Source organism: Ahaetulla prasina, chromosome 2 (assembly GCF_028640845.1).
Source record: "Ahaetulla prasina isolate Xishuangbanna chromosome 2, ASM2864084v1, whole genome shotgun sequence".
NCBI lineage: Eukaryota > Metazoa > Chordata > Lepidosauria > Squamata > Colubridae > Ahaetulla > Ahaetulla prasina.
The window spans coordinates 117,423,172-117,439,319 of record NC_080540.1 but is presented as its reverse complement, the minus strand read 5'-3'; the positions used below and the strand labels follow the sequence as shown (position 1 = coordinate 117,439,319).

The 16,148-nt window shown below is 42.7% G+C and overlaps 1 protein-coding gene across 1 annotated transcript; it reads left to right on the top strand.

Annotated features, from left to right (window-relative positions):
• The first annotated feature begins 3,778 nt into the window (after positions 1 to 3,778).
• Positions 3,779 to 13,214, top strand: LOC131190548 (baculoviral IAP repeat-containing protein 5-like). Its single transcript, XM_058167883.1, has 2 exons — positions 3,779 to 3,888; positions 13,064 to 13,214. Exons 1-2 carry the CDS (start codon positions 3,779 to 3,781, stop codon positions 13,212 to 13,214), a joined length of 261 nt encoding a protein of 86 aa, XP_058023866.1.
• The last annotated feature ends 2,934 nt before the right edge of the window (positions 13,215 to 16,148 follow it).

The window sequence follows — 16,148 nt, the reverse complement described above, 5'->3', positions numbered from 1 at the left end:
ATCTGTGTACTACGTTTGGTTGAAATTGCTTGGTGTTCCAGAGTGATGCTGGAACATACATACATACATGCAGCCTTACATACATACATACATACATACATACATACATACATACATACATACATACAGCATTACATATATACATATACATATATATAGGACTTTGGTTATTCGGGTTTTCTCCCGCATAAAATTGGAAGTGTCTTGGCAACGTTTCGACATGCTTCTGGGAGCAATGTGTGATTGCAGCTGTTTCTTCCTTTTTAACTGCTAGTGGGGTTTGAACTGATTGGGTGGGGCTTGGCTGTGCTCTGATTGGATGGGGGTTTGTGCTCTGATTGGATGGGGTGTGTCCTGTTTGGGTGGGGCTTGGTTGTGCTCAGTTTAGTCTGAGTTGCAGGGGATTTGAGCTGGTGAGCTGCATTGCTGTTGTTTGGCTTCGGTCGTGGTGTGCTACATCTTCAGAGTGGGTGTCAGTCTGCTGCATGTATGGATTGGAGGTTTGAAATGGCTAATGTTGCAGCTGCGGTCTGGCTTCTGGTCCTTGGTCGTGCTGCTGTGCGAGCCCGGCTGGGCTGCACCGCCGCCGCTCCTTCCTCAGCCTCCCGGGCTCGCGCCTAGCAGCCGCCAAGCTCAGGCGACGGCAGCTCTCATCAGCACTTGCGAGGCGCTGGCAGGAGGAGTCGGCTCGCTCTGTGGCGGTGGCGCCGCCGCCGCCGCCGCCGCCACCGCCACCGCCACGGAGCGAGCCCGACTCCTCCTGCCCGAATCGCGCTGCGGCGAGTGCTGATGGGGAGCTGCCGTGCGAGTGCTGATGGGGAGCCGCTTGTGGCGGTGGCGCCGCCGCCGCCACCGCCACCGCCACGGAGCGAGCCCGACTCCTGCCCGAATCGCGCGGCGAGTGCTGATGGGGAGCTGCCGTGTGCTGATGGGGAGCCGTGGCGGTGGCGCCGCCCGCCGCCACCGCCACGGAGCGAGCCCGACCTCCTGCCCAATCGCGCCGTGCGAGTGCTGATGGGGAGTGCTGATGGGGAGCGGCCTGAGCTTGGCGGCTGCTAGCGCGAGCCCGGGAGGCTGAGGAAGGACCGGGCGGCGGCGGTTCTGCTCGCATAGCATCAGAAGCTCAGACGCGCGATTCGGGCAGGAGGAGTCGGGCTCGCTTGTGGCGGTGGCGCCCGCCGCCACGGAGCGAGCCCGACTCCTCCTGCCCGAATCGCGCCGCAGTGCTGATGGGGAGCTGCGAGTCCGGCCTGAGCTTGGCGGCTGCTAGAGCGCGAGCCCCGGAGGCTGAGGAAGGAGCGGCGGCGGTTGCAGCCCAGCCGGGCTCGCACAGCATGGGTAAGGCGGAGAGGAAGGAGCCTTCGCCCATTACTCGATGGAATGACCTTTTCTGGCCTTTGGGTGGCTCTCGCGGCGGCGAAGTTCGCGATCGGGAAACCTCCTCCCTCAGCCGAGAAGGACTGCACCGCCAGGGCTTCCGCCCATGCATAGCCTGGCGGGAGTTACTGCGCTCATCCGCTCCCGCCCAACTGGTGGTGTTAGGCCGCTGCGCTTAGCAAAAGGTCGCCGCCCAAAACTCCTCGCCTTCTCCTGGGAAGGGCTGATGGCTAGCCGGGAAGGGTTGAATAAGCAAGCCAACCTCCTCCCTCCCTCCCTCCTCTCCCCGCGAAAGAGCTTTTCCGCTGGAAGAGAGAGAGAGAGAGAGAGAGGAGGGGCGTTCCTCCCCTTCTTTCATTCTTTCTTCTCCTCCGTGCTGAAGCTGGGCGGTGTGTGCGCGCCCTAGCCCCCTTCTGTTCCGCTGCGCTGGAAGAGAGAGAGAGAGAGAAAGGAGGGGCCGTTCCTCCCCTTCTTTCATTCTTTCTTCTCCCTCCGTGCTTCAGAAGCTGGGCGTGTGTGTGCGCGCCCTAGTCCCCTTCTGTTCCGCTGCGCTGGAAGAGAGAGAGAGAGAGAAAGGAGGGGCCGTTCCTCCCCTTCTTTCATTCTTTCTTCCTCCTGCTCAGAAGCTGGGCGGTGTGTGCGCCCTAGTCCCCTTCTGTTCGGGCGGCGCTGGAAGAGAGAGAGAGAGAAGGAGGCGCCTCCTCCCTTCTTTCATTCTTTCTTCTCCTCCGTGCTTCACCGTGCTGGGCGACCTGGAGCAGCTGCTCTTCAGCCAGATGCTCGTGAGTCAGCCTCCCCTTCCTTCCCGTGGGGGTCTGCCTTGCTGGTGAAGGTTATTGGGGCTTTTGAGCAAGGAGGAGGAAGGCACCGCCTTTCGCTGGCATTCCGGGATTTCCTTTGTTTAGAGCTGGGAATCCTCCTTCCCCTTTGCACTCCCTCCCTCCCTCTCTCTCTCTCTCTCACACACACACACACACAGACTTCTAAAGTCGACACAATGCTAAGCAAACACAGCAGTGGGTCAAGGGTGAAGGGCTAGGAACCTGGCAGGTGAAAGGTTGAGCGACATGAAAGGCAAAGACCACAATTGTTTTAAGAAAGAAGCTTTAGCAGGGAGGGGGGGATGGGAGGGTGTTTTAAGTTTTGGCAAACAGCCAGGCCAACTGTATTGGAGAAGGTCACACAACTGGCCTTAACATTTTAGCTGCTGTCTTTTTCCTCACACTTGGGTTTAATGATATTAGAGATCCTTATTGCCCTGCCAAAAAAAAAGAGCCACCCCAACGTCTATGAAAATTAACCTTCTCTGCCAAGAGACACTGCAGGGTATTTTCACTATTGGTGTGCATACAGGCTTAGATTTGTGCTGGGTTCTTAGTGCTTAGAGCACTGACCTTCAGAGGCACCCTGGTCCCTTGGAAGCTAAAGGAGGACTCATTTTCATGCTTGCAGTTGTATTGTCAATTTCTGTGAGACAATGTTGTTGAAGTAACTCACTCACTCATTCATTCATTCATTCATTCCTTGTGTGTCCAATCACACTTAGCCAATAAAATTTATTCTATTCTATTCTATTCATTCATTCATTCATTTTATTTTGTCAAATACATATTAAATAATTATATAAATATAAGCATGAATTGAATACATAAAAGGAATACAACTAAAGGGAACATTAGGACAGGGACGGTAGGCACGCTGGTGCTCTTATGCACGCCTTACAGACCTCTTAGGAATGGGGTGAGGTCAATACTAGATAGTCTTTGGTTAAGGCTTTGGGGATTTTGGGAAGAGACCAGAGTCAGGTAGCACATTCCAGGCATTAACAACTCTGTTACTGAAGTCACATTTTCTGCAATCTAGATTGGAGAGGTTCACTTTAAGTTTGAATCTATTGTGTTTGTTGTGGTTGAAGCTAAGTAGTCATTGATAGGAAGTACATTGTAGCAGATAATTTTATGAGCTATGCTCAGGTCATACCAAAGTAGTTCTAAATTTTCTAAAGCTGGGAATCCTCCTTCCCCCTTTTGCACTTTTATTGTTTTTCGTTCAAATAAATATTCATGTTATTTTACTTGGCTCTATCTTTATTTTTTACATTGACCAGTAGCTGCCTCATTTCCCACCCTCGGCTTATACTCGAGTCAATAGTTTTTCTCAGTTTTTGTGGTAAAATTAGGTGCCTCGGCTTATATTCGGATCGGCTTATACTCGAGTATATACGGTATTTGTAAAAGGGTAAAAGTCAGAAGTTATTTAGAATCTAAGAGACCTCCAGTGAAATCATTTTTCAACTACAGCCCTGTTTCAGAAATAAGATGTATAACTTGAAATGTATAACTTTGTTGAACATTTTTTCTCATTTGTCTTGCTCTGTCTCTTCCCCCCTTTCCCAATTCAGATGGCTGAAGCTGGATTCATTCATTGCCCTCGTGAGAATGCTTCTGACGTGGCACAATGTTTTATATGCTTTGAAGAATTAGAGGGATGGGAACCTGATGATGACCCCATGTAAGTACTTTGGAATTGTTATCCTAAGACTTTTTTTTTTATTACTTTTTTTACAACAAACAAACAAAAAGAAAATACATTATTACACCCTTGTGCTATACATAAAAGGAAGATTTGGGTCTTCGGATATATCCTCATGATTGCCAAAATCCACGTTCTCGAGGTACAGGTACTGAAGCGTCCAATGTTCCAAGCGCAAAGTCCACAAATGGTTTCCAAGTCTTCCAGAAAATATCTTCTTTATACACACCACTTTTAATTTTAATATCACATGTCATTTTATCATTTAAAGCTAATTTCCACATTTCAGAATTCCACTCTTCTATTCTAAAAATCACATCTAGTTTCCAATATCTAGCTATTATAATTCTACCTATTATAATCATAATTCTAATCAATTCTTTTTCATATTTTGTTAATTCTATTTCCTTAATTACCAACAATAATATAGTTTCCACTCTCAATGTTATTACTTTCCCCATCATTTCAAATATCATTTTCCAATAGTTGCCAAAACTTTTTAACCTTATCACAATTATACCACATATGTTCATAAGTCCCCAATTCCATCTCACATCTCCAACATTTTTACTAATTTTTTATCCATTTGTGACAATCTTACTGGAGTCAAATACCATTTCAAACAACTTTATAATTGTGCTCTTTAATCCTTATAGATAAAGTTCTCATAATTCTACTCTTCCAATTCACATTCCAATCTGACTCTGGTATTTCAATATTAAGATCTTTTTCCCAATTTGTCCTCATCACTCTTTGTAATTTTTCATCAGAATTTATAATCTTATAAACCCTACTAACGAGTCCCTTTAGCCCAATTTCATCTTTCATAATCCGAGATACTAAATATTCAAATTCAGTTTCACATCTATTTATCGAATAATTTTCCTTAGTTTTTTGTCCATTTTTCTATCTGTATTTTTCAAACCAACTTAACCCTAATTTTTCAATAATTTCTTTATTCCTCCTTTCATTTCCATAACTTTTATCCAATCTCTAATAATTTCTATATTTTCCTCTTTAATCACTTCATTACGCTTTTATATTATTTTTAATCGCCAAATTCCAATTGTCTCCCCAAAAGATTATATCCGAATTAAAATTTTAACAAATTTATTCCACATTTTACTTAATCCCTTTAACCAATAACTTCTACTTACATTTTAAATTTGCTTTATCTAAAACCACCTTGATCCAAATTTCTATATCCCTTAACTCTCTCCAATAGTTATCTTCACCTTTAAATATTTTTACCACTATCCGGATACCATAACAGTAATAATTAAATAATTTGGGGATTCCTAATCCACCTTCCTTTTGATTTTGATACCACATTTTCTTCACTAATCTAGGTCTTTTACCACCGTTACAAAATTTATCCAGTTTTTTCTGATATCCTTCAATATCTTTCTCTGTCAAATTTAGTGGTAGCATCTCGAATAAAAAGTTGAACTTGGGCAGCAACATCATCTTACACATTGCAATTCTACCAAACCAAGACAACTTTAAAATTTTATATTTATCTATCTTCTTCTCAATTTCGTTAATCACCACGTCATAAATAAGTTTTTTCAATTCTTTAACCTTAAGTGAAAGCACTATACCCAAATATTTCAATATGTTTTAATCCTTATCCCAAATTGCTCTTGCATATTCTCAGACTCATTACCATTACTATCCATCAATAATTCTGACTTTGACCAATTTACTTTCAATCCTGTCATTTCCTCAAATTCTATCAAATGCTTATATATCTTTTCAAATCTTTCTACATTTTTCAAAATAATTAAAGTATCATCCATACAAATTTATCTTATACCCTTATATCCTTCTAATTCTTCATCTTTTCTATCATTTTGTCAATATTTCCATAGCCAATAAAAATAATGTTGGGGACAGGGACATCCTTGTCTCGTACCAGCTTCTAATTTTATCTCTTCAGTTAATATTCCATTCACCTTCACTCTTGCACTCTTTTGGTACAATTTTGAAATAACATGTATAAGCTTATTACCAAAGCCTAAAGCCTCCACAATTACTTTAATAGTTTCCCATTGTACAGAATCAAAAGCTTTAAAAATATCCAATGATACTATACCAATTTTATCACCATTATATTCAGCTACATCTATAATATTTAATACTCTTCTAACAATATCACTCATGTATCTACCCTTCACACAACCTACTTGATTATAACTTATATATCTATCTATAAATCTATTTAATCTATTACTTATAATAGCAGTAAATATCTTTGCATCCTGATTAATTAAAGAAATGGGCGATAGGACTCAATCCTTTCTAAATCTTTATCTGGTTTAGGAATTAGGATATCACCGTTCTGTTCCATGACGAAGGTACTTCCCACCATGTAATATTCCATTGAATAATTTTTGCAATCTTGGTATTATTAATTCTTTAAATTCTTTATAAAACTCAACAGGTAATCCATCCTCACCTGGACCTTTCCCTAATTTTAATTTTTGTATTATTCCATTAATCTCATCTTGTGTTATATCTTCTTCCATCAATTCCTTATATGTTTGATCAATTTTCACCACATACTTTTCTAAATAGCTTTGCAATTTTCCCGATTAATTGGTTTCTTTGAATATAGATTCTGAAAAAATTTCTAACCACTTCACATTTCTCTAATTTTTATAACATCTTATACCTCTATCATCTATCAAAACTCCAATTTCTCTCTCTTTTTTATCTTTCGCCATCTTTGCCAATAATTTAGAATTTCTATTACTAAATTCAAAAATTCCTATTTAAAATCTCAAATTTCTTTTACTAACTCTGTATCTTCTTCTATCATTTTATTTCTTAACATATTAAGCTCCTGAAGAATTTTTTTCTTTAGTAAGCAAAATTGATTTTCCAATTCTTTAATCTGATTTTATCTCTTTCCATTTTAATTTTATAATTTTTATATTTCCTACTTGATAATTTGATACTCTCCTCTAAACACCGCTTTCATCGCATCCCAAACAATTTCAAATTTAACCTCCCGTTATCATTTAATCTCCAACTTTCCTCCAATTTTTAAGTATCCATTTTTATCCTTTTCATTTTATACAATTTCTCCTCATATCTCCAATAGCTTCTTTTTCTCAAAATTAAAATCTAAGTCCACCATAACTTCTACATGATCAGAATCTTTAAAAATTCCCACATCTACCTTATCCACATTATTCAACAAATCTTTAGAAAGAAAAATATAATCAATTCTAGAATATGTATTATATATCTTAGAAAAAAGTGTATACTCTCTCAATTCCTTTAACCTCTCTCCACATCAACCACGCATTTCAAGCATCCACATATTTAAAATCCCCATTTTATTTGCTCCTCCACAGCGGTGGGATTAGTACTGTCTATTTTATCTCTGATTAAATTAAAATCCCCAGCCACAATTACTTTCCTACACTTTCATTCTCCAAAATTTTGTTATTTTTCAAGAAATTCTCTTTGTTTTCATTCGGTAAATATAAATTAACAAGTGTCACTTTTTCCTCATTAAGATTTCCAACAATTATTACATATCTTCCATCCTCATCCAAAATTACCTTATGTTTTTCAAAGTACACCCTATCTGATATCAGTGTTGCAACTCCTCTAGCTTTTGAAGTTCCAAATGCTTTTTCATATATTTGCATACCTTTTATATACATTCTATTTGAATCTTCAGATTTCTGATGGGTTTCTTGTAAAAATAAAATGTCTGGTAAATCCCTTTTAATCTTAAACTCCAATCTTCTTCTTTTAATCTGATTCCCTGTACCCTTCACATTCCATGACATTATTTTTATAACTCCCATTTAAAATATAAATTTTTTAATCCTATCCCCGCATCTTCCTTTCTGTGCCCACCACCCGACATTAAACTACCATATAAACAACAATAAGAAAACAGAAAAAAAACAAAAAACAAAACAAACAATAAAGTACAAACAATCTTCTTCCCCCACATCCTCATCGGTTTCGCCTCTATAAAGAGAATGGGGGAGAGGGGACGTGCCAATGCCCGGGCCACTTCTTTCGGGCTGTCTATTTGAATTCATCACTCAGAAAAAAAGATAGCGATGACCCGCATTCAGCTTCGTATTTTCCAAGACTCTTATCTGCTTCTTCTCCTACTGTATCCTCACGACTCTTCTTCTGTTCAACCAACACAGGTGATATTTCTTTCCTCTTTAACCCTTTAGTCTTGCCTCCAATAGCCCCTTTTTCTTCTTCTGAGATTGATGTTTCACGTATATGTTCCACCCATCTGAAGCATTTGATCTTTTATCTCCATTAAATCCTCCATCTCAATCAGTCCAAGCTCCGTAAATATAATAATGCATCTATATCTGGGGTGACTGTACGCATCCTTCCTTTATAAAAAAATTTCAATTGTTGTGGTGGCCTCCAATTGTATTTAATTCCATTATCTCTCAAAACTTTTGTAATTGGTTTAAAAAAAAATCTCCATGCCCTTTCTTCTCTTGATATATCCGGGAAGACTTGAATAGTCTTTCCTTGAAACTTCAAAGCATCTCCCAACTCTCACCTTGGCCATAACTTCCAACTTATCACCAAGATTTGCGAACCTGACAAGCACATTCCTGTTAGAACCATTTTGCCTTCTATATCCAATTCTAAAAACACTTGCCAGGTCTGCTATTGTGAACGTAAGTTATGTATCAAATCATTAATCCATTTCAGAACCCGCTGTTTCAATTTATCCTCCTTTTCTTCCGAGATTCCTCTGATAACAAAATTATATTTCCTCATCTCTTCTTCCAAAAGACAGATTCTCTTATCTTGCTGCTCATTTTTATAAAATATTTTGCCAATTTGCTGATCTACTTTTGCCTCATGCACATGCATCTGCTCCATTTCATCTTTAATCATTATCATTTCCTCTTTTTGTTTAGCAAAGTTATCATTCATCTCTTGCTTCAAATTATGCATTTCGGATGTCAGTTTCAATGTCAAATTATCTATACGCTCTGATAGTCCTGCTATTTTTTCCCCAATTTTATTTAAAGCTGCAGCAAGTTGCTGCGTTTCTGAAAGTTGTTGAGTCATTTTGAAAAAAACCAAAAAATTTTCCAAACTAGGATTCCAAACCAATTTTACAGAGGGTCTTAGTGAAGATCAAAGGACGACAGTCTTTTAATTGAAGCGAAGCAGCTTATGCACTGTTATCTCTCAAGTTCAAGGATACTCCACAAAGAAACACAGAACTTCACAGCTAACATTAATCAGCGCCATTTTTTCCTCCACGTCAGCAAAGCAGAAAGAAAGACAAAGCAACTTAAACGAAGCAGAATCCTTTTTTTTTCCTGTAATATAAACAAGCTATTAATTTGCTCTCAAGAAAAAAAAATAAAGAAAAAATTATCCGCTCAGTAAAATCCTCTTGCTGCTAAACAATCCAACAAAAAATCAGTTTCTCTTCTCTTCAATTAAATTCTGTGTATATTAAATTCTTCTCATTATCAGATTCAGTCCTTAATATTCACTCCTTAGCCTCAGCAATAGAAAAAAATTTTTTTAACACAGAACACGATAGTTAATTTTGGAAAAACAAAACACAGCAATTTATTCCAACTTTTATTCCAACTTAACGTGTCTGCCAGCTCGGTCATCCCACGCTGTAGAAACTCCTTAATTCAAGCCGTTTCAGATGACCTACCAGTTTTAAATTCAATCTGCTGGGCTGTTAACACTTTCACCTCATGATTTATTAACTTTCATCCATAACAGTGCATTCCAAACGGCATAAATTCTCATAAATCTTCATTAATAAGCCCTGTGAAGTGAAGGAAAGGTCCTTACCCCACCACGGTCATGGCCACGCCCCCCTATCCTAAGACTTTTAACGATACCAAATGAGTTTTAGGAAAGAAAGCTCGACAAATACACTTAGGTGATCTTGCAAAACATTATATTTTGTTGCTCAAATTAAGGATGCTAGAGGCAAATATAGAATTGTAGTACTAGATATTAATAATTTATTATGTCATCAACTCTTTTCTATAGTGCTGTTAAAGCCACGTCAAAGCAAATTAAGCCACTTGTGAAAGATGGGTTCAACATCTCTATCTGATTATTAGTTGTATGGCTGACAGTAATTGTTAACATGATCAGCTAATACTTTGCAATCAGTACAGCTGGCTTCCACTCACGTTTTTTCCCCTTCTTTCACTGAGGTAGGAGGATGGGAACCTGGAATCTTGACTATGTACTTATACGGTCCAGAAACCTCTAGCATATCTTGTGGGGTGTTTGTAAGGGTTTATATGTGTCTTGTCAGCTACTCCTAAATCACGGGTGTCAAACATCATCACAGTGGCATCACATGACATATCGGGATTTTTTTCCCCCTTCACTAAACCGGGCATGGACATGACCAGTGTGTGATGCATCCAGCTCGTGGGCCGTGAGTGTGACAGTTCTGTCCTAAATCCATCTGCTACATCTGTTCTTTTCACTAGAGAACTCACATCATTGCATCATCACGTGTCATATGATTTTTTCCCACTTTGTTAAACCACACATGGGGTGGTTAGCGCGTGACGCATCTGGGCTGTGGATGCCAGAAAAGACTGGCATAAAAGTTATCTATAGAATAGAATAGAATAGAATAGAATAGAATAGAATAGAATAGAATAGAATAGAATAGAATAGAATAGAATAGAATTCTTTATTGGCCAAGTGTGATTGGACACACAAGGAATTTGTCTTGGTGCATATGCTCTCAGTGTAAAAGAAAAGATATATTCGTCAAGAATTGAAAGGGACAACACTTAATGATAGTCATAGGGAACAAATAAGCAATCAAATCATATTAGAAAACAGTCAATATAAATCTTAAGGATACCAGCAATAAGGTTACAGTCATACAGTCATAAGTGGGAGCTGTTGGGTGATAGGAACGATAAAAAGATTAATAGTAATTCAGACTTAGTAACTAGTTTGACAGTGTTGAGGGAATTATTTGTTTAGCAGAGTGATGGCATTCGGGGGGAAAACTGTTCTTGTGTTTAGTTGTTCAGGTGTGCAGTGCTCTGTAGCGTCGTTTTGAGGGTAGGAGTTGAAACAGTTTATATCCTGGGGGGCGGTCTGTAAATATTTTCACAGCCCTCTTTTTGACTCATGCAGTGTACAGGTCCTCAGTGGAAAGCAGGTTGGTAGCAATTGTTTTTTCTGCAGTTCTAATTATCCTCTGAAGTCTATGTCTGTCTTGTTGGGTTGTAGAACCAAACCAAACAGTTATAGAGGTGCAGATGACAGACTCAATAATTCTTCTTTAGAACTGTATCAGCAGCTCCTTGGGGAGTTTGAGCTTTCTGAATTGGTGCAGAAAGAACATTCTTTGTTGTGCTTTTTTGATGACATTTTTGATGTTAGCTATCCATTTTAGATCTTGCAATATGGTAGAACCTAGAAATTTGAAGGTCTCTACTGTTGATACTGTATTATCTAGTATTGTAAGCGGTGGTAGTATGGGAGGGTTTCTCCTAAGTCCACCACCATTTCTACGGTTTTGAGTGTGTTCAGTTCCAGATTGTTCTGGTTGCACCACGAGGCTAGTTGTTCAACCTCCCGTCTGTATGCTGATTCATCATTGTCTCGAATGAGACCAATCACTATTGTGTCATCTGCGAACTTCAGTAGTTTAACAGATGGCTCATTTGAGATGCAGTCATTGGTATAGAGAGAGAAGTGGAGAGAGCACACAGCCTTGGGGGCGGGCTGTGCAAATTGTACAGTGATTCTGCTTACCTTCACCTGCTGTTTCCTGTTTGTTAGGAAGCTTATGATCCATTTACAAGTGTGTTCAGGTACTGCTAGTTAGTTTAGCTTAGTTAGAAGAATGTCTGGAATGATGGTGTTGAATGCTGAACTAAAGTCTACAAAGAGGACCCTCATGTAGGTCTTGGAGATTCAAGATGTTGTAGGATGTAGTGCAGAGTCATATTAACAGTATCATCTGTTGATCTATTTACCGGTATGCAAATTGCAGGGGGGTGTCTAACTGGATCTGTGATGGTTTTCAAGTGGACAGCACTAGCCTTTCAAAGGTTTTCATGACTACAGATGTTAGAACAACTAGTCTGTAGTCGCTCAGTTCCTTGATGATGAGCTTCTTTGGCACTGGGAAGATAGTAGAGCGTTTGAAGCAAGAAGGAACATATGACATCTCTAGAGTTATTGAAGATAGGGTGAAGATGGGGCCAATTGGAAACACATAAGCTGTTTGGAAATCAATTTGACTAAAGAAGAGAATGCGGATATTAGTCTCTAGAGCTGGCTAGGCTGTGATTATAGGTGATGAATCATGACAAAGTGTATGTCACTATTTTCTATCCTTCAGCCACAGAAACAAAGCAGCCAGAAAGGCAAGCCAGGCCTTGGGAGCTGTTGCTCAAGATGCACCATAGTGATGGCCCTCGAACAGTGAGAGGAACTCTGAGGTCTCGCCCCTGATTTCATCCAGTTCATAGAATGAAACACAAGAAATTTTCCAATCTTCTGATTGCATCATTGTCATATATCTTCTATTCAGCGAAAATATGGAAGAGCTCATGTGTGGGAAAGTAGGAGGGCGGAAGCTTCCGGCCTAGTATGGCTTCCAAAGCTGACAGTATAATAGCTTTCTGTAGCTTGCCCGAGCCTCTTCTAAAAGTGTTATATATTTTATCCAGTTATAAACATAGGTTTTATAGCTGTAAAAGTGCCACAGGAAGGTTATTTATTCTGATCTTTCCATAAGAATTGAAAGAACAATTAAAACAGTTTATTTAAAAGGATAGTCTGGTCCCAGAGCAATTGTTATTCTACAAATGTAGAAATAGAACACGATAGAAAGGAAGGCAGCCATACACACTCTGAGAAAGAATTCCATAATCTAGCTGCCACAGGCAGAGTTAAAGTCAGTTTCCCACGGGACCAAGAACAGAGTTTTCCCACCTGACATATGTACAGGTTTGAGGGAAAGTAGTTATTTAATAGTAAATTGATGGACAAAAAGTTGGCATGGTGGGGAGGGAAATGAGATCCAAATTAGGGAGGCATTCTTCACATGCAGTATGCTTGCTAATTAATTGCCTTAAAAATCCATTGCATGATTATGACTTCTATTTCAAATTTCTAGGGAGGAGCACGGTAAACACTCTCCCAACTGTGCGTTTCTTGCTCTAGAGAAAGACATTTGTGACCTGACAGTAGAGGAATTCATGAAACTTCGTACAGAGAGGATAAAAAATATGATTGTGAGTATAACTTTCAAGGAACCATTAACTTAGCTTAAGTAGTCTCATCTCTCTGCAGGAATTTGATAGCACCTTTTCAGATTAACACATTTTATTAAAGAGTAAACTACAGCTCATTTCATCAGATGCATAAAATGATGCAAATTAATTAAATTTAATGCAAATTGATTAATTAAATTAAATTGATTAATGGGAAATTAAATTGGAATAAAGCAGGGAATGGAATGGGGAGGAAGATATATGAAGGGGAGAAGATATGGCGAAGGGGATTGTATCGGTTTAGGGGGCGCGCCGATGCTTGCAGGCGATCGCGCCCGATCCTCTGACTTCTCCTGCCTCGATGGTCAAGACCTCAGAGCCTGGGCCTTCGCCTTATGTTATGCAACGCACGGTCCGGTGGTAACAAGGCCCCCTAATACATGATCTTATCCAGGGGCGCCATGATCTTATAGGCGCCAGGAGACCTGGTTACACTGAAGGCGTGCCCCTGGTTGAAATGTGCCCATCGGGCTTCCGGCATTCCATCAGCCGAGGGCTCACGGTAGGTGGCGGGGTATGTTGTTATTAAAGAGAGTCTAGGGCCGAGGGAGACCACTGTACCTCAGATTGCCGGTGAATCCTCTTGTGAGATGGGGTCATAGGTGTCAGATGGGCTTGCTGGTCACGCACCTGGCCCTTGCTGCGTGACAGCTGCCCTGCCCGAGCTCCTGGAGGTGCTTGCTGGGTGGCAGTGGAGACCCCAGACTTTTAGTCATGGGGACTTTAACTTGCCATCTTCCGTTCATCAACAGCAGCTCGGGAGTTCATGGCTTCCATGACGCCTTGGACCTGACTCCAACAGTGGATGGCCCCACTCATCGGGGAGGCACACTGGACCTGATTTTTATCTCTGGTCAGTGGTTGAAGGATCTGGACTTGAGAGATGTAGTCACAGAACCTTTGTCATGGTCAGATCACTCTCCTTCGCCTGGACTTTCTGACCGCCACTCAACACCGCAGGGAGACGGAACCATTACGCTGGTTCCGCCCCAGGCGCCTGATGGACCCGGAGAGGTTCCGGACGGAGCTTGGGCCTTTTCCTGAGGGTCTGGCTCACGGCACGGTTGAGGAACCAGCCGCCTGGGAACGGGCTGCGGCTGGGGCTTTAGACCGTGTCGTTTTTGCCTCTGACCCGCGAGATCCCAACCGCCCTTGGTTCTCCGAGGAGCTGAGGGGATGAAACGCCGGAGAAGACGCCTAGAGAGTTCCTGGAGGTCTAGCTTCAGAGGCTGATCGACACTAGTTAGGTCCTATACTAGACCTACCTAGTGGCACTGAGGAAGCGAGTTGCTACGCCTCCTCCCTGCGCCGGCAGATAACCGCCCAGCCGCCTGTTTCGGGTGACCTGCCCTCCTTCACCAGGGGAGCGGATGACCCGCACAGGGACGCTGAGGAGTTTAACGGTTATCTATACGATAAAATCGCTCAGCTTCGGACGGTCTGGACCAAAATTGCGATTCAGATGGGGCGCCTGAGGGTGGTCTTGGTGACATTGTTTGGGATGAGTTTGACCCTGTGGCCCCGAGGACATGGACAGGTTGTTGGGTAGGCTGAATGCCACCACGTGTTTATTGGACCTGCCCTCCTGGCTGGTGCTGGCCACTCAGGAGGTGACACGAGGCTGGCTCCAGGCGACACGAGCTTTGTTGGAGGGAGTCTTCCGCCGCCTTGAAAGAGGCGGTGGTGAGGCCCTCCTCAAGAAGCCTTCCTGACCCGCTGTTTTAGGTAATTATCGTCTGTCTCCAACCCGCTCGCGCGAAGGTTGTAGAGAGTATGGTGGCATATCAGTTTCTACACCTGGATGAAACTGTCTATCTAGACCTGCTCCAGTCCGGTTTCCGCCCGTTACAGCACTGAGACGGCTTTGGTGGATGATCTCTGGAGGGCCAGGATAGGGGTTGTTCCTCTGCCCTGGTCCTATTAGACCTCTCAGCGGCTTTTGATACCATCGACCATGGTATCCTGCTGCGCCGGTTGAGGGATTGGGAGGCACCGCTTATCGGTGGTTCTCCTCCATCTCTCCGACCGGTCGCAGACGGTGTTGACAGGGGCAGAGGTCGCCCCGAGGCGCCTCACTTGTGGGTGCCGCAGGGTCGATTCTCTGCCCTTCTGTTCAACATCTATATGAAGCCGCTGGGTGAGATCATCAGTGGCTTCGTGTGAGGTACCAGCTGTACGCTGATGACACCCAGCTGTTTTTTTCCACACCGGCCACCCCAACGAAGCTATCAAGTGCTGTCCCGTGTTTGGAAGCCGACGGGTCTGGATGGGGAGAAACAGGCTCAAGCTCAATCCTCCAAGACAGAGTGGCTGTGGATGCCGGATCCCGCACAGTCAGCTGAGTCCACGGCTGACTGTTGGGGCGAGTCATTGGCCCCGATGGAGAGGGTGCGCAACTTGGGCGCCCTCCTGGATGAACGGCTGTCTTTGAAGATCATTTGACGGCCGCTCCAGGAGAGCTTTCACCAGGTTCGCTGGTGCGCCAGTTGCGCCTTTCTAGACCGGGATGCCTTATGCACGGTCACCACGCCTCGTGACGCCTCCTGGATTACTGCAATGTTTCTACATGGGGCTCCCTTGAGGGGCATCCGGAGGCTTCAGTTCAGAATGCGCTGCTGGTGATAGAGGGAGCCCTCGTGGCTCTGTGTGACACCTATCCTGCGCAGACTGCACTGGCTACCTGTGGCCTTCCGGTGCGCTTCAAGGTTTTGGTAACCATCTTTAAAGCGCCCATGGCATAGGGCCGGGCTACTTACGGGACCGCCTACTGCTACCGAATACCTCTCACCGACCTGCGGCCTCACAGAGAGGGACTCTCAGGGTGCCGCCAGCTAGGCAGTGCTGCCTGGCGACACCCAGGGAAGGGCCTTCTGTGGGGCTCCACCCTCCCTGCCAACTTCCGGACCTCCCCCATGAGCTTAAAACATT

Excerpts from the sequence above, each read along its gene's own strand:
- LOC131190548 (XM_058167883.1), top strand. The coding sequence starts at position 3,779 with ATGGCTGAAGCTGGATTCATTCATTGCCCTCGTGAGAATGCTTCTGAC. Across the intron at positions 3,889-13,063 it reads GAACCTGATGATGACCCCAT|GGAGGAGCACGGTAAACACT; the intron begins GTAAGTACTTTG and ends TCAAATTTCTAG.